Source organism: Rousettus aegyptiacus, unplaced genomic scaffold (genome assembly GCF_014176215.1).
Source record: "Rousettus aegyptiacus isolate mRouAeg1 unplaced genomic scaffold, mRouAeg1.p scaffold_m13_p_7, whole genome shotgun sequence".
NCBI classification, from domain to species: domain Eukaryota; kingdom Metazoa; phylum Chordata; class Mammalia; order Chiroptera; family Pteropodidae; genus Rousettus; species Rousettus aegyptiacus.
The window spans coordinates 86,899,306-86,916,666 of record NW_023416310.1 but is presented as its reverse complement, the minus strand read 5'-3'; the positions used below and the strand labels follow the sequence as shown (position 1 = coordinate 86,916,666).

At 44.5% G+C, this 17,361-nt stretch overlaps 1 protein-coding gene across 4 annotated transcripts in view; it reads left to right on the top strand.

Moving 5' to 3' along the window:
* LARP1 (La ribonucleoprotein 1, translational regulator) overlaps positions 1–17,361 on the top strand; it is a 51,950-nt gene that overhangs the window by 29,978 nt on the left and 4,611 nt on the right. For 2 of the 4 annotated variants that reach the window (XM_016166994.2, XM_016166993.2), the window contains 15 exons: positions 729–903; positions 1,777–1,908; positions 1,985–2,191; positions 2,291–2,453; positions 3,268–3,412; positions 6,713–6,887; positions 7,006–7,175; positions 9,127–9,519; positions 10,326–10,449; positions 10,572–10,777; positions 11,248–11,354; positions 12,221–12,372; positions 14,543–14,687; positions 16,375–16,484; positions 16,648–16,775. In XM_016166994.2, coding sequence (XP_016022480.2) covers positions 729–903; positions 1,777–1,908; positions 1,985–2,191; positions 2,291–2,453; positions 3,268–3,412; positions 6,713–6,887; positions 7,006–7,175; positions 9,127–9,519; positions 10,326–10,449; positions 10,572–10,777; positions 11,248–11,354; positions 12,221–12,372; positions 14,543–14,687; positions 16,375–16,484; positions 16,648–16,775 — 2,532 coding nt within the window. The remainder of the gene's footprint in view (positions 1–728; positions 904–1,776; positions 1,909–1,984; positions 2,192–2,290; positions 2,454–3,267; positions 3,413–6,712; positions 6,888–7,005; positions 7,176–9,126; positions 9,520–10,325; positions 10,450–10,571; positions 10,778–11,247; positions 11,355–12,220; positions 12,373–14,542; positions 14,688–16,374; positions 16,485–16,647; positions 16,776–17,361) is intronic. The other 2 variants (XM_016166996.2, XM_016166995.2) reach the window with 2 other exon arrangements.

Here is a 17,361-nt window from a genome sequence, read left to right as displayed (position 1 = left end):
CCTTCACAGTGACTAAAGGTAGGTCCTTTAATTCCCGTTTTACAAATGAGGCCACAAGGCTGAGAGAGGTTCATTACTATCCCTTAATGGCTAAGTGGGGATTGGAAGTCAGGGGTGTTGCATTTTCTGGAGCCAGTGTTCTATATCACTACTCGGATTGCCAGTGAGTAAAGCAGGAGAGTGGTCATTGGCCAGGTGTCTACCTCTAACATGCCTTGGAGAAGTTTTTATAGCTCTCTTTGAGTCCCAGCAGAGGAGGGGCTCCTGGTCAGTCCTTGCCTTCCTGATGCCTTTGTTCTGAGGTGATGGTCTCGGTTTCTCCCTGGCTGTGACCATTGGTTAGCCTTCAGTTTTCAGACAGTGTTGATGTGGACAGGCCAAGGGCCAACCTGTCCTCCATCCCACAGACTACCTGGATGTGATCCTGTCGCAGGGAGTAAATGTTTGGCACCTGCAAGCTCCAGCCCCTCTGTCCTGGGGGTTGTATCTTTCACTTAGACTTGAGGAAGCTGGAGAAATACGTTTTCTCCTACCTCCTGTCTGACCACATTTCCCAGCGAAAGCATCACAGCTGTGAAAACAGGACCTTAGAATACATCCAGCACAACTGGCCATCACGTACTCCAGCTCCTGCTTGGTCTTTCTAGTGACAGGAGCTCCCTTCCGTCCCATCCGAAGAGACTCTCAGACTTATCACATGTCCCTTGTTACTTTACTTCCCACTGCAGCCACAGTCCCACAAGTCTCAGCCTGCCCGTAAGCTGCCATCCAAAAAGGACATGAAGGAACAGGAGAAGGGAGAGGGGAGCGATAGTAAGGAGAGCCCGAAAACCAAATCGGATGAATCGGGGGAGGAGAAGAATGGGGACGAGGACTGCCAGCGAGGGGGGCAGAAGAAGAAAGGTGAGTGACTTGGAGGAGGGCAGGGCAAAACTGTGAAATGTCAGAACATAGGACTACAGAGGAATTTCAGGAGCCCCCAAATAGTCCTGGGGTTGGTTGGTGTAGGCTTCTGGGCCAGCAGGCTTCATATCAGCCATTCGTTCATCAGTTCCTTCCCTTATTAAACAAGCATTTGGTAAGCCCTGTTTCAGCAGTAGAGCCCTATAGCAGTGCGTGAGATAAGTGAAGTCCCCTCTTCAGTGTATTCTTTGTGTGTCTTGATATGTTGCTATCCCATGAAAGATTTCATTTAAAGACGAGTTCCCGTTGCCGTGGCTGAAACTGTGAAAGTACTTTTCAGCTGCTCTAACAGAGGTCCAAAGTAACAGTGGTTTAAACAAAACAGAAGTTTACTTCTCTCACCTGACAGTTCAGTGTAAGTAGGCCAGGATTCCAGTGGCAACTCTGATTCCTCTCCTGTGATGTGTTTGCTCTTCTCATTCAAGGCGATTCACTGTTGCCTTCTTATTCCAGCTAGTAAGAAGGGAAAGGGGGTAGTGGCTCCCTTCCTTTTAGGGGCTCAACCTGGAATTGATGACTGTCACTCAGCTCTTGTAGCTGGCACTTTGGCACAAGTCTAATAGGAGCCTGGAGAGTACAGTCTTGATTCTGGGTAGTCTTGTGTCAGGCTCCAGAACGGGGTTTTCTGATCATGGAGAAATGATGTCAAGAGTCACCTAGAAGCGTCCATCACAGAGAGGTCCAGTGCAGGAAAGGAATTTGCCTAAGGTCACCAGTTGGTGATTTAGGCCTGAATTCCTGGGTAGGAGAAGAAGGATGGCTGAGAGGGACTACTACTTCAGGTCTTTCTGATGTGTCGTTGATGTCCTCCAGGGAACAAACACAAGTGGGTACCACTGCAAATAGACATGAAACCCGAAGTGTCTAGAGAGAAACTGGTCTCCCGCCCTACTCGCCCCACGCCAGAACCACGACACACACCTGCCAACCGCGGGGAGATCAGAGGTATGCACCATCTACTGTGGAGGGCCTGGGCATGGGGATCAGCCTCAGGCCTGACCAGTTCCCCCTCTCCCCATAGGGTCTGAGCCTGCCACCTACGTGCCTGTGCCTGTGGCCCCCCCCACCCCAGCCTGGCAACCAGAGACCAAGTCGGAGCCTGCCTGGCACGACCAGGATGAGACATCGAGTGTGAAGAGTGATGGGGCTGGTGGGGCGCGGGCTTCCTTCCGCGGCCGTGGACGGGGGCGTGGTCGTGGCCGGGGACGCGGCCGGGGTGGCACTCGAAGTACGTGAGGCCCCTTTGGGCTCCGGGATGTCCAAGGGAGTGCAGCGGGGGCGGTGGCCAGGGATCGCCCATCCCTCACAGCACCCATTTTCCCTGTAGCCCATTTTGACTACCAGTTCGGCTACCGAAAGTTTGATGGTACAGATGGGCCTCGAACCCCCAAGTATATGAACAACATCACCTACTACTTTGACAATGTCAGCAGCACCGAGCTTTACAGCGTGGACCAGGAGCTGCTTAAAGACTACATCAAGCGCCAGATGTGAGTGAGCGGAGGGCCTTCTTCCAGGAGGGATGGGTCCCAGGGGGTTGGAAGCTGCCAGAATTTGGCAGCTAGACAGGCCCTCTGGTGCCGGCAGCAGTTGCTGCCCTGGTGGGAGCTGAGAAAGATCACTTTTATAATGTTATTGTTTATTTCTAAAGTAATGCCATATTTACCTTAAGAGATTATAAATTACCACTAACAAAATAGAACGAAGATGTCGAGACTCTGTCCCCTTCCACGTAATGGCTGCATTGTCAGAATGCTAACAAACATTGAGTCCTCACTGTTGGCGAGCCTAGTGCTAAGTGCTTGACAAACATTCCCTTATTTAATCCTGCAGTTATTGACTTAATTCCTTTGAACTGGGTCTTATCCCATTTTATAGATGAGCAGACAGTCCCAGTAACTTGCCCAGTCTCACAACTCGTAAGTGACAAGACACATAGTTGAATCCATTTCTGTCTGATTGCAAAACCTTAGCTCGGATTTACTGTCTCACAGTCCACTGGGGGAGCCATACAAGGAAATAGAGCATGGCAGTAGAGTATGATGTGTGTTTTAGGAGCAGAAGAGGAAGTGAAGAGTTCGTCAGGCATGCGAAGGGGCTGAAGGGCAGAGGGAATGGTCTGACCCAAGTTTAGGGAGCCATGAGAGAATAACATTTCTTTTCAGCCCTAAAAACTATTTGTATGTACTATAGGGACGGGCTGAGTCAGAGGCCACGTGAGGTCACTGGGGTATACAGTAGACCGTGGAAGCAGTATTTGTAAATGATGCAGCAGCAGTCATACCTGTTCTGCCCTCCATCTAGTGAATACTACTTCAGCGTGGACAATTTAGAGCGAGACTTCTTCCTGCGACGGAAAATGGATGCTGACGGTTTCCTTCCCATCACTCTTATTGCTTCCTTCCACCGAGTGCAGGCCCTTACCACTGACATTTCACTCATCTTTGCGGTATGTCTCCCTCCCTGGGGCTGGGGTGCAGGGGAGAGAAAGGTCCTCGTTTATGGAGCTGGAGTTTGGGCCAAGGCAGGAAACCTTGGAAGAGCTCCCATTTGATTACTTCTGCTAAAGTTCCGTGGCTTAGCCAGCCTCTCTCCTTCCCTCCCTTCCTGCTCTTCTTTCTCCTTCCCTTCCCTATCCCCGCCTTTTTATTACGGAAAGTTTCAATCATTTACAAAAGTAAACTATATATTGAGCCTGTCACCCAGCCTTAGCAATTTTCAGGTCATAGCCAGTCTTATTTCATCTACCTCCTTCATCTGTTTCTTCTCCCAGATTATTTTGAAGAAAATATTAAGATAATTTGACATTTCATCCATGTACCTATCTCTAAAAGATAAAGGCCTGTTAAAAAACATAATTGAAATATCATTATGACATGTAAAGATATTAATATTTCTTTAAGATCACCAGATGTTCAGTCAGTTACAAATTTACCCCACTTGTCAATTTTTCTTTTAGTAGTTTGAGAATCAGGATCCAAATAAAATAAGACCCTTGTGTTATCTCGTCTCTATTCCCCCTTATAATTTATTACTTGAATAAACTAAGTTGTATATCTTGCAGAGTATCTCGTAGAACACAGTGGTGTCATTTAACATATTCTGTACTCCAGATTTTTTGTAAATTGGTTATCTAGAGCAGGGGTCCCCATCCCCTGGGCTGCAGACTGGTACAGTCCATGTCCTGTTAGGAACTGGGCCACACAGCAGGAGGTGGTTGGCGGGTGAGCAAAGCTCCATCTCTATTTGCTGCTCCCCAGTACAAGCATCACCACCTCAGCTCCACCTCACATTATTAGGCAATAGATTCTCATAGGAGCACTGGTCCCTGGTGTCAAAAAGGTTGGGGGTTGCTGATCTAGAGGCCTGATAAGATTCAGGTTTTAGTCCTGCCCTACTTAATCTCATAGATAATGATATATTCTCTCCAGTGGCACATCAGCATTTCATTTCATTCTCCTTGTGATATAAGCTGCTGCTGGCAATCATTGCCTGTTATTTCACTGGGGATTGCAAAATGGTTATACTCTAATTCTATCAGTCTGTCTTCATTTGTTAGCTGGAATACCTCTTTGAGGAGGATGTTTGCTTCATCAGCTTTTCATTTACCAAGAGGTTTTTAGTTTGTATAAGAAAGGTAGATAAATGCTTGATTTTTCCCTTTATTAACCAGTTTTCAGAATTGTGAGTTGATCCCTAATAACTTTCAAAGGTGACCAGTGAGGTTTAGGCTTGTTTTTTGTTCTGTTTTTAAATCATTACCAACTTATAGATTCAGACATATCTCATTTATTTCAGTCCATTGCAGTTGATAGGCTGAATCAGATTATTCCGTATTTGGCCACTGGAACATTGGTGCGTCTTGTACATTTCCTGCCCAAGATCTGGAATTGGCCATTTTTCCCAAGGAACTCTTACTTCCTCTAATTGAGGGAAATGGTATTTATGGTATTTAGGCACCACACATGAGAGTTATGGAGTGTTCATTATACTTGATTGGTCATTGTTTCTGGAGCTTTTTTTAAAAAATACTTCATGAGATGATATTGTTATTTTCTATTAAAATTCAGGACTACAGGCCCTTTACTTAACCCCAAGGATCTTTTATTTATAACTAGTTTTTCCCATGCCAAAAATTCTAATTTCTAATGTCAACGTAATTATTTATTTTACTCCACAGTTTATACACGTTATTCTTACACTATATCTACTACTAAAAATTGTTGTGTTTTTTTTTATTTTATTTTAAATTTTAACAGTCATTTGACTGTATTTTCAAGTTATTTGAAATAATGTTTGGGTGGTTATGTTTTTAACTCAATATATGTTCACTAGTTTCATTTTGCTTTCAAATTTTAGGAACTGCTTTCAGTTTTATTTTATTTTACATTTACATTGCTTTCTATTTTTATTTTATTTTAATTTCTATTTTATTTTACATTTCTGTAAAAGAGTTATATGGTTCCAAGTCAGCATGGTATATTTATAGTAGTCCAACTTAAAATTCTCTCACTTCTACCTTTTTCCCTTTTCTTTCTTTTTTGAATCTTTCCATTATAAAAATAAGCACATGCCTATACATATTTGTCTTCTTTTTCTTTCTTAGATAAATGGTAGCATATAACACATGTATTTCTTCATCTGCTTTATGTTTTCACTTAACATACCTGGGAACATTTACAGCCATGCTACCCTGAATAAGCCCCATCCCGTCTGATCTCAGAAGCTAAGCAGAGCAGGGTCAGGCCTGGTTAGTACTTGGATGGGAGACCACCTGCTGTGGGTGCAAAAAATAAAAAAATAAGGGATCATAAGATGACATGGTCATTGCAGTCTGTGAGGTCAACCAAGGGTTGCCTCACCTAAAAATTAAAAAAATAAAAATAAATAAATACACACATCCGGGAGCATAGTCATATGTATCTTTTCCTATTTTTGCCAGTATGTCTTTGGTGTGAATTTATAGAAATAGAGGGATGACTGAACTAAAGGGAAATGCATGTGTAATTTTGCTTACTGTTGCCTGATTCTCATAGAATCTGTGCCTTTTGCATTCTGTTCTCACCATGAGTAAATGAGACTGCCTCTTTGCCCAGCCTTACCTGCAGAGGATGTTGTGATATATTGATACGTTTTTCTTTTCTATTTAACAGCTTTTTAAAAAGATTTTTTTTCCTTCTTCACTCTTCACCCTTTTTCCTAGAGACTCATAACAGTTTAACTGCAAATCTTAGAAAAATTTTTATTTCTGTGTTTTTACTTAAAAATTCAGACATCAATGGGATCTTATACTCGCTGACCTAGACCTGTTTCTTTGTGCTTCTTTCCACCTTGGCACATGTGAGTGTGTTTTTTAATTTCTGAGTAGTAGTCCGCTGAATAGATGTGCCCTAATTTATTTAAATTGCTCATGTGGCAGGTTAGGAAGATTCCACATTTTCCCCTGTTGCTGACAATGTTACTATGAATAGACTTTTTTTTATACTTATTGTTTGTGCAGGTATTTCTCAGGGGCAGATTATTGGATGCAGAATGTCAGAGTCGAGCAGGTGTGTTTTTCATACTGGTGCCTCCTACAAGTTTAAATATCTCACTTGTCCACCAGTCGTGGAAGAGGGCGTCAGTGTTCTTTTACTCCCGCCAGCGCGGACCTCATGCCTGAGCGAGTGGGGGCCTGGTCCTCCGCCAGCTTCTAACTCTCGGTCTGTCCACGTCTTTCCTCTGAGCCCTCCTTCCTTCTCCTCTGCAGGCCCTGAAGGACAGCAAAGTGGTGGAGATCGTCGATGAGAAAGTTCGCAGGAGGGAGGAGCCGGAGAAATGGCCTCTTCCTGGTCCCCCAATTGTGGATTATTCCCAGACCGATTTCTCTCAGCTTCTCAACTGCCCGGAGTTTGTGCCCCGCCAGCATTACCAAAAAGAGACAGGTAGGTACCCTGTGGGCATATGGATGCCTCCTTGCCCTTGTCCTCTGGCCAGCAGTCCTCCTCAGGGCTGGTATCAGGAGGACTGGAGGGATGAGGACCTCACCTTTCCACCTTTCAGAGTCGGCGCCCGGCTCTCCTCGGGCAGTCACCCCAGTGCCAACAAAAACAGAGGAGGTCAGCAACCTAAAGACACTGCCCAAGGGTTTGTCTGCCAGCCTGCCTGACCTGGATTCTGAGAACTGGATTGAAGTGAAGAAGAGGCCTCGGCCCTCCCCAGCACGACCCAAGGTGGGTGATGCCTGTCCCTTGCCCTGGGGTCTAGGAGCCAGGCTGGAGTGCTTGGAGGGGATATTGTATAGACAGAGAGCTCTGGGTGGGCTCTGTGGGGCTAGCTGGCAGGCCAGTGGCTCAGAGTCATAATGTGAGCTGAGGTCACCAGTGACTGTAGGAGGGTTGATGTGGCCTGTTTGCATTTCCAGTGATGACCACCCCTCAGGAAAGCCCTAGCTGCGTGAGCTCCTGCGCAGCATTTTTCACAGGAGATCATGCAGCCTCTGGCAGCAGTGTCCCAAGGTTCTTGATGCTTGGCTGTTCTTTTTGCTCCATTTAAATCTCTGGGGCTGTATTGTAAGTGCCTTTCTCCTGAATTTGTCCTCATTACACCTATATAAGCCTCCCAGGCCCTGAATTGAATAGAGGGGAAGGGAGAGGGAGCTGATGCACAGCCTGGACAGAGTCTATAGACAGGTCTCCTGTCAGTGATGGCTGGTGTGCCCTTGAGATGTTTTTTAATATCTCAGTGTCTCAGTTCTTCAGATGGGAGGAAAGATGAGTTAGACTGCTAGAGAAATAGTGAAGCAATATATATATATAGTAGTACTAATTGAGCTCACTGTTAGAAAAGTGTTTTATTCTCAAACTGAAATTACTGCCCCCCTTTTCAGGAACAGACTTGTGCTTCATCTCCCTCTCCACTCCCCACACCCTCTTAGGTCTGAGGCTTATGAAGAGGCCTCAGAGATGACCTTAGACTTTGGTCTGTGCAATTCTGTGCTTCATTTTTCATGGTACCACTGTGACTGCCTCCCTCATCGCCTTCCTCTTCCCTGCCTTTTCAGCCTCGACTTCCTTATCTGTTCTGGCTGCAGTCCTCCAAGAAGTCTCAGACATGAGGCTAGAGTCAGGAGGAGAAAGGTAGTAAGTGGACAAAGGCCTTACAAGTTCCAGGCCTGCAGACTGCGAAGGCTCTGCAAAGGCTGGAGACAGCTTAGCCTCCATCCTAGAATTACATCTCCCAAGCCCACCCGGCCTGTCTGGAATCCTAAAAGAGAATAGGTTTGGAGTTTGTATGGAAAGCTCTTTGCACAGTAGAAAATTGACAAATGCTTCTTTCCAAAGTCTCCGATCAATTCAGCCTATCAATAGACTCTGAAAGATTTTCTTTTTGCTGAAAGCCCTTGTTTCTCTTGCCTTTGGAACATGCTGTTTTCTCTGCTTAGTACACCCTTTGTCCCTCCCTTTGTCTGCCCTATGCTCATTTTTCAGTAGTCCCTTCATTTAGAAAGTCTTCCATGACTGTCCTCATCCCCGCCCCTGTTGGTTAAGCGCCCTCTCCCTGTGTACTGCTACGAGTACTATGGGTAGTCTTTACCGTACCACCTTGCACTCTGCTGGCTAGTTGGTTGACTTTTCTCCCGCTTAACTGATCTCCTTAAGTTCAAGGACTTTGTCTTGTTCCGTTCTGCTTTTAGCTTCTTTCATGGGGCCTGGTACCAGGGGGTACTTGTTCATTCATCAGTTGAACATTTGCTATTGCTAGGTCTCAGTCTAGGTACTAAGGATATGATCCTTGCTTCTTGAGCTTTATTGGGAGATGTTGGGCAGATCGATAAATGGATGGTTCAACCTGCTGAACTACCATGTACCCTCTCATAGGCTAGGTGCTGTGTAGGATATAAAGGGGAATGAGAGCGGTTCCTGCCTGTAGAGAACTCGTCATCTCATTGTGAATGACTGTGATGTGAGCTGTGTGTAGAGAAACTTGGAAACTTTGTGAGACACCCTTTCTCCACAGAGCTGCCTCCAAGGCTGACACATGTGACTTTATGGCATTACCAGGGCCACAGTTGTGACAATCTCATGTTTAGGGGCTGTGACTTTTCTATCATGGGACAGCTGTGGAACCTGGTCTAAGGACACCCTGGTATTTCTGTCTTCCCTTGGTCTGTCTCCGTTTTAGAAGTCAGAGGAGCCCAGGTTCCTCCACCAGACATCTCTGCCTCAGCAGCTGCCCTCTCAGCAGCTGGTGTCGAAGGATCAGGATGAGCAAGAGGAACTGGATTTCCTGTTTGACGAGGAGATGGAGCAGATGGATGGTCGGAAGAACACCTTCACTGCGTGGTCTGATGAGGACTCTGACTATGAGATCGATGACCGGGATGTCAACAAGATCCTCATTGTCACCCAGACGCCACCTTACATGCGCCGGCACCCGGGGGGCGACCGTACAGGCAACCATACCTCGCGTGCCAAAATGAGTGCTGAGTTGGCCAAGGTGATTAACGATGGGCTCTTCTACTATGAGCAGGACCTGTGGACTGCGAAATTCGAACCTGAGTATTCCCAGATCAAGGTGAGGTTTGGAGAGAGAAGAATGAGGGTGGGGCCTGGGAGCCTATAAAGTGTGGGAAAGAGGAAGACTGATTAGCTATGTGACCTTGGGCACAGAGCCTCAGTATCTTCCATATAAAAGGGGATGATAATTGAAACCTTACTGGGATATTAAGAATGAGAAGAGCTGTGTAAACTCTGCCAGTGTGGTTACTGTGCAACCTGAGCATCCATATCTGATGTCGTAACAGTCAGCCAGACACTTCTGTAGGGAATAGAACGAGGATTAGACTGTCATTTCTGTTCTTAAATATTTAGGCATATAAAAGAGTTTAAAGGCTTTTTATGGAGCTTGCTTTGAGTATGGAAGATGGAAAAAAGGTAGGTCTTTTTAAAAATAGGTGCTACATGGAAACCGTCAAAACCTCTGTTGTAGGTTTTTACAAAGGGAATATATGTGGTGGAGGGTGGGCCTTTGGTGAGCCTGCGTGGTGAGTAGTATGTTTGGCGGAGGTGGTGAGAGAGTGGCAGGAAGAGATTAGGGGGGAGTGTGCATTGAGTTCTGGGAAACTGGACAGAGTCCTGATCTCCGTCTGGAGACAGAAGTGTGGGCAAGTAAGTACTAACCCCTTCTGGGTTGGCACACTTGTGCCCAGGTGACTGGGTTTGAGGAATAGCGATGAGGCAGCTGAGAGCCTGGGGACCAGAATTCCATGTATGTGAACGTGGGAGCTGCCCTCTCCGACTTCCTGCACGTCTTGATTCCTAAACAGGCTAGGGCAGTCTTCTTACTAACATCTTTCCCCGCCCACTTTGTATCCTCTGCAGCAAGAAGTTGAGAACTTCAAGAAAGTCAACATGATCAGCCGGGAGCAGTTTGACACACTAACTCCTGAGCCCCCTGTGGATCCCAACCAGGAGGTTCCTCCCGGGCCACCCCGATTCCAGCAAGGTGAGGGGCAGCACTTGGCATCCTGGCTTGGGCGGGAAGGTCCGAAGTCCTCTGATGGGGCCTTCCAAGGATAGACGATCACGGGCCTGCCCCTCCTTACTGACCCCACTCTGCCTCTGCAGTTCCCACTGATGCCCTGGCCAACAAGTTGTTTGGTGCGCCTGAGCCCTCTACTATCGCCCGCTCCCTCCCAACCACTGTCCCAGAGTCGCCAAACTACCGTAACGCCAGGACCCCCCGCACTCCCCGGACACCACAGCTCAAAGACTCAAGCCAGACGTCACGATTTTACCCAGTGGTGAAGGAAGGACGGACACTAGATGCCAAGGTGAGGCATGCGCCTGCTGGGCTGCTAAGAGTCTCAGGCCCACTTTGTTGCATCCCAGCGCTTTGCTTCTCTCTTGCTTTGTTTAAGCCAAGAAAATGCCAGATCCCCCATCTGCTCCGTGTTCTTAGGCTGGTGGGCCCATCTGAGATTGAGTGACCACGTCTACAAAATGAACTGGGTATGGGAGTGGTGGCCCCATGTAGCCATGATAAGGCCTGTGGAGGACTCACCAGGTTTAGGTCCTTGGGCAAATCACTTTGTACCCAAGCCTCAATTTTCTTCATCTGTGAAATGGCATACCAGCTCCTAGCTCGCAGCTGTGGACATTGCGAGAGAATAAACCTGAAAATGATTTGTAATTTGTGAGATGACATACCCATGGAGGGGATCTTAGTCCTATAAAATGCTTGGTATGCTCCTCACATTTGTATGAGTATAAGAAATAACAAATACTGGACTGACCTTTGTAGATGCCTCGGAAAAGGAAGACAAGACACAGCTCCAACCCACCCTTGGAGAGCCATGTGGGCTGGGTGATGGATTCTCGAGAGCACAGGCCCCGGACTGCTTCTATCAGGTGTGAGGCTATGGGGAGGAGAGATCTGGCTAATTGAAGGGTGGGTGAGAGAGCCATGAAATTGATGGGACCAGGAAGAAAGAACCTCTTCGGTAAGAAAACTTTTTTAAAGGGACTTTCATCAAAATCAAAAAACAAAATGAAACAGAAATCTAGCTTAATCCTGGGAACAAGTTAAGAGTCTAGGAAGAGAAAGCCTTCTTTCCAAATCAGTAGTATCACAGCTATGTGGGTCCAGATTCTCAGAGAATATCCTTGAATTGATATCAAATGAGGATATTTGATGCCCACCTCAGGATAGCCAGATAATTGAATAAAAATGCAGGTTCCTGGGCTGCACTCTAGATGTGCTACCTCAGCTTCTGGGGCTAGGGCCTGGATTCCTTTTTATTTATTTTTTGTAAAATGGCTCCAGTGTTCCCTGTTCCAAAGCAAGGTTTGGGAGTCACTGACTTGTGTACTCTTTCCTACAGAGGTGGTACAGACTGAAAATAGGCATGGTTTTAAGAAAAACACAGCTCATTCAAGAAGAAAGTAAATGTTAATACAGGATTTAAAAAAATTGTTAAAAGTCGAGGTTTGGGCATAGTACTGATCACGGCCTTTAAATAAGCCCCATCACCCAGGATGAGTCTCCCAATCTGTGAACCTTAGTGACCTCTTTGTAATACTGTCCAAAGATTGAAGCAGAGAGCAAGTCACCATGAATGTAAGTCAAGGGCCCAGCACAGTACTTGGGCCTCCTTGTTTGTTGCCCTGTTAGAGGCTGGATCTTGGCTGATGGAAAGGACAAGAAGGGACCTTGCTAACCTGATGACCAGTCACTCAGGAACCTGGTGACACTGTGTCTTTTATGGCCTCTGTAGCTCCAGCCCCTCAGAAGGGACACCTACAGTTGGCAGCTATGGATGTACCCCTCAGTCGCTGCCCAAATTCCAGCATCCTTCCCATGAGCTGCTCAAGGAAAATGGCTTCACACAACACGTCTACCACAAGTATCGTAGGCGCTGCCTTAATGGTAAGAAACACAGGGGGAAGGGGCTAAGCCTCTGGACTCACTGCTTAGATCTAGAGTGTAAGTGCTGGTGGAGTAGGTGACTGTTTTCTCTGACCTCAGCAAAAAGTGGTGTGACATTATAGCAGGAAGAGATGAAGTTAGACTCAGGCTGGGCAGTTTTGGAATACAGAAGGCTGATAGGATCTGGCACTGGGAACATTCCTATTCCTTGATCTTCCTCTACTGATATAAAAAGTGTCAAAAGTTTTCCAATTTCTGGCAAAACCACCAACTCAGCCATTGTGCATTGTGGTCCACTGTCCATCACAAAATGTATGTGTGAGGCAACACGTATTTTCTAGAACAGAGGTCGCCTAATTATGGCCCGTGGGCCAATTCTACCAGCCTATTTTAGTACAGCCCTTGAGCTAAGAACAGTTTTTACATTTTTAAGGGGATGAGGAAGGAAAAAAAGAATTTATGATAGAGCCCACACATAGCCTCCAGCACCTAAAATATTTACTCTGGCCCGATACAGACAAAAGTTTGCTTACTCCACTCTAGAAAGTGTAAGGAAAGGAGCTCTCCAGATGCTCCTGTGTTTCCTTCTGTCACAAAGTGAGACATCTTTTTTAACTGTAGTTGTGTAAAGATGCTCAAAACCCATCTTAATATTCACTTGTAATTATTAACTCATGCTACCCCCTTTGATTCAACAAAACATGGATGCTAAATGCTTGATTTATCACTTTACTTTTCCACGTGTGTGTGTGTGTGTGTGTGTGTGTGTGTGTGTGTGTGTGAGATAATAGCTTTATTGAGATACAGTCCACATACCATACAATTCACCTGTTTCAGATGTATAATGCAATTACCAGAATCAATTTTAGAACATTTTCATTGCTACAGAAAGAAAACCTATGCCCCTTTACACATCACTCCTCATTTCCAGCGGGCCCTCCAACTCCTCCTAGGCCAACACAACCACCAGTCTATTCTCTATGGATTTGCCTTTCCTAGACTTTACATATTAACAGAGTAATACAATATGTGGTTCTTTGTAACTGGCTTCTCTCCCTTAACATATTTTCAAGGTAGCATATTATAGTACTTCATTCCTTTTTATTGCCAAATAACATACGATTATATGGATATACCACATTTATTTTTAATCTACTCATTAATCAATGGGCATTTGGGTTTCCATTTTTTGTCTATCGTGAATGATGTTGCTGTGAACATTCCCGTACAAGTTTTTGAGTGGATATAGGTTTTCGTTTTTCTTTGGAAGAGTAGAATTGCTGGGTCACATGGTAACTGTTTAACCGTTTGAGGAACCGTGAGATTGATTGTTCTGAAAAGTAGCAGCACCGTTCGTTTTATTTTCCTGGTAGCAGTGTATGTGGGCTCTTATTTCTCCACACCCTCCCAACACTTGTTATTGTCTGTCTTTGATTATAGCCAGCCTAGTGGGTGTGAGGTAAAACCTTCTTATGGGTTTGATTTGCATTTTTCTAGTAGTTAATAATATTGAGCATTTTTTCCACGTTGGCCATTTGTATTTCTTCTTTGGAGAAATGTCTTTTCAGATCCTTTACCTATATTTTAACTGGATTGTTTGTCTTTATTATTAAGTTGTAAGAGTTCTTGATATATTTTAGATATGTTTCTTCTCAGAGACTTGAGTAACGCAAATTTTGTTCCATTCTTTGGATTGTTTTTCCTTTGTTGATAGTGTCATTTGAAGCACAAAGGTTTTTAATTTTTTAAATCAAATTTATCTGTTTGTTCTTTAGTTGCTTATGCTTTGGTGTTGTATACTGTTTTTAACGTTACCATTTTGTACTTGTTCATATTATAGGACTCCTGAAATAATCATTGATAACGAATAATTAATGTAATTTGTTAGAATGTACAAACTGTTTTGCATGCTTTTCTTTGTTCTAACTATGCTTGAGAGCTATACCATTTGAGGTAAAGGGCTAGCCCAGTGCCTGGCAGCAGGGCCTGACACAGAGTTATTAGTGCTCAGTAACTGTCTCCTTAAAGACTAAAGAGGCTGGTGATGAACAAGGGAATTGGAAGATGCCGGAGAAAGGACTGAGGTCCTTGAGCTCCAGGATCGTTTTCCCCCCGGAAGCACAGGCAGCCTGATCCTGACACACATCTCTCCTTCTTCCTCCCCCATCAGAGCGTAAACGCTTGGGCATTGGCCAGTCTCAGGAGATGAACACTCTCTTCCGCTTTTGGTCCTTCTTTCTCCGAGATCACTTCAACAAAAAGATGTATGAGGAGTTCAAGCAGCTGGCTCTGGAGGATGCCAAAGAAGGCTACAGGTGAGCAGGATTGGAGTGGGGGCTCTGGCTGGTGCTTGGCCAGGTGGCGAGGTGTCCCTGGTGGGTCTGCTTCCAGACCATAACTGGAAATCCCTTTATGTATGTACTTCATATACTTTATTAAAAATTTATTGTTTTTGAATGAGTAATATATACACATGGTTCAAGATTCAACAGTTCAGAGATTATATAGTGAAAAGTCTCATCCCTGTACCCTGCCATCTAGGTCATTTCCCCACAGGCAACCAGTATTGTTAGAATCTCGTGGGTTCTTTCTGAAAATACTTTGCCCATGTAAGCAAAGACATCCACCTGTGTGTGTCTCATACCCCTTTTGTTTACACAAAAGATAATCTCTGTTAACGTATATTTTTTGCACCTTGCATTTTTACTTAATGCTATATTTTAAAGATCATTCCATATCGATTGATAAATAACTTTCTTGTTCCTTTTTATAGTCTGTATAGTCTGTATGGATGTACTATATTTAGCCCATCTCCTATTAATAGATACTTTGGTTGTTTTCAATATTTTACTATTAAAAAACCCTTTTAAAGACTTCTCTTCTTTCCCCAAAGTAACATGTGCTCTCTCTGTAAGCAATTCAAAAAGTACAGAAATATTTAAAGAGGCTGGGCGAAAACATTCTTTAGTCCAGAGACAGCCAGTGTTGATGTTCTGCCATGGGTCTTGTTTTTAGATATCATTCCATGAACGCCTTCTTGTGTCTTATTTATCATTTATAAACATGAGCATTTTCCATCTTTTTAAAATAATTAACTTTTTTGCCTTCTTACTGAAGTATGTTTTTGCTTGAAAGTTTAGAAAATGTAGATAAGATCACTTAAAGAGTTCCCACTCCAGAACGATAACCAGCGTTAATGTATTTATGTGTGTGCCCTTCCAGACTTCATACGCATGTGTAGATGGAAGATTTACATATTTGTTTACAAAAATGGGCTCATTTTATATGTGACACTTTGAAACATTTCATTTCCACTTGATTATAAGCATCTGTCAGTATCCATAGTGAATATTTACATTATAATTTTTAATAGCTTATATTATTCTAATGTGAGAGTCTAGATTTACCATGTTTTTCTTAACTAGTTATTACTTTATTCTTAGACATTTAGCTTTTGTTTAATAATTCTTCTATGAACATTTTTAGTACATTTGCAAAATCTAAATCTGTATTTTTGGCCATTTCCCTGACCTGTTCCTAGAAGTGAAATTTCTGAGTCAGACAAATGAACAGATCTGCTCATTGACATAGTCGGCTGGCTTTGCAGAGAGCTTATCCCAGGGACTGGCAAGCTTTTTCTGTAGAGGGACAGACAATAAATATTTTACGCTTTGTGGTCTCTGCTACAGTTACTCAACTTTGCTCTCATAACAGAAAGCAGCCAGGGACACTTCACAAATGAATTGGAGCAAACAGATGGTGCGGGCAGGGGGCTACTGTTCATTTGGCCAGAGTTTGCTGACCACTGGCAAACTATAAACACTTAATGTTGGACCCGCTTAGACTAACATAAAATGTTAACCTTAAAGAAGATTTGCCATTTCCTTGATAATTCATTGTATTTAAACTTATTCTGCAGTTCATCTAATATGTGGGTACATTTCTCTGTTTTACAAGTGAAGAAACTGAGTCCTGATTTCACTGACTTGTATTCTTCTACAGATATGGTTTGGAGTGCCTTTTTCGATACTATAGTTATGGCCTGGAAAAGAAGTTCCGGTTAGACATATTCAAGGATTTTCAGGAGGAAACCGTGAAAGACTATGAAGCCGGTAAGAGCTAGAGTTGGAACTCAGAGCCCTGGTCATCTAGGCCACCTTCCCCTCACTCCCAGTTGAGCCTGTGTCGCCGTACCTCCCTCTCCTCTGAACCTGTTTATTCTCAACTACCCTCTGACCCAGCATCTCTCTTCCTCTCTCTCCTCTTTCCCTACAGGTCAGCTCTATGGGCTGGAGAAATTCTGGGCCTTCTTGAAATATTCCAAAGCCAAAAATTTGGACATTGACCCCAAACTTCAAGAATACCTCGGCAAATTCCGGCGTCTCGAAGACTTCCGAGTGGATGTGAGTTTCCTGAAAAGAAAACTAGACCAGAGATCAGGAAAGAAACGTGGGTTTTGGGCCCCAGCCATGCCACTAACACAGGGACCTCGTCCTGCTCTTCCTTCTCCCCATTTGGGCCTAGTGTTTTCTGTAAACTAGGAGGTGAGAAGTGGACAGTGAGGCTAATTGAAGGGAGTAATACAGTTGTGTCTCCCTCCCTTTCCCATGGTAGAAAATAGTTAAGCCATCAATGCTCTTTCTGGAGGATGCCAGTTCCAACCCCAGAAGTTCATAATAAATTATGTTCAATTCTTTCTCCTCCACCACCCTGCCAACACCCCCCACCCACCCACCCCTCCGCATCTTCCCCCAGGTCTTCTTAGAGCTGTGGCTCAACAGTGACATCCTGTGGTGGATCAGGGTTATTGCTACTGGGTGTTTCAAGGAAAGTGGTAGTTGGAGTAATTGGACATGTCTCTCTGCTAGATGCTTCAGGGACTCCAGAGATGAGTGAAACTCTCTTGCCTTCAAAGAGTTTATAATGTAGTTGGGATATGCCAGGTATTTAATTGACCTGAAACTTTCAGCAAAAAGGAAAATATAAGTA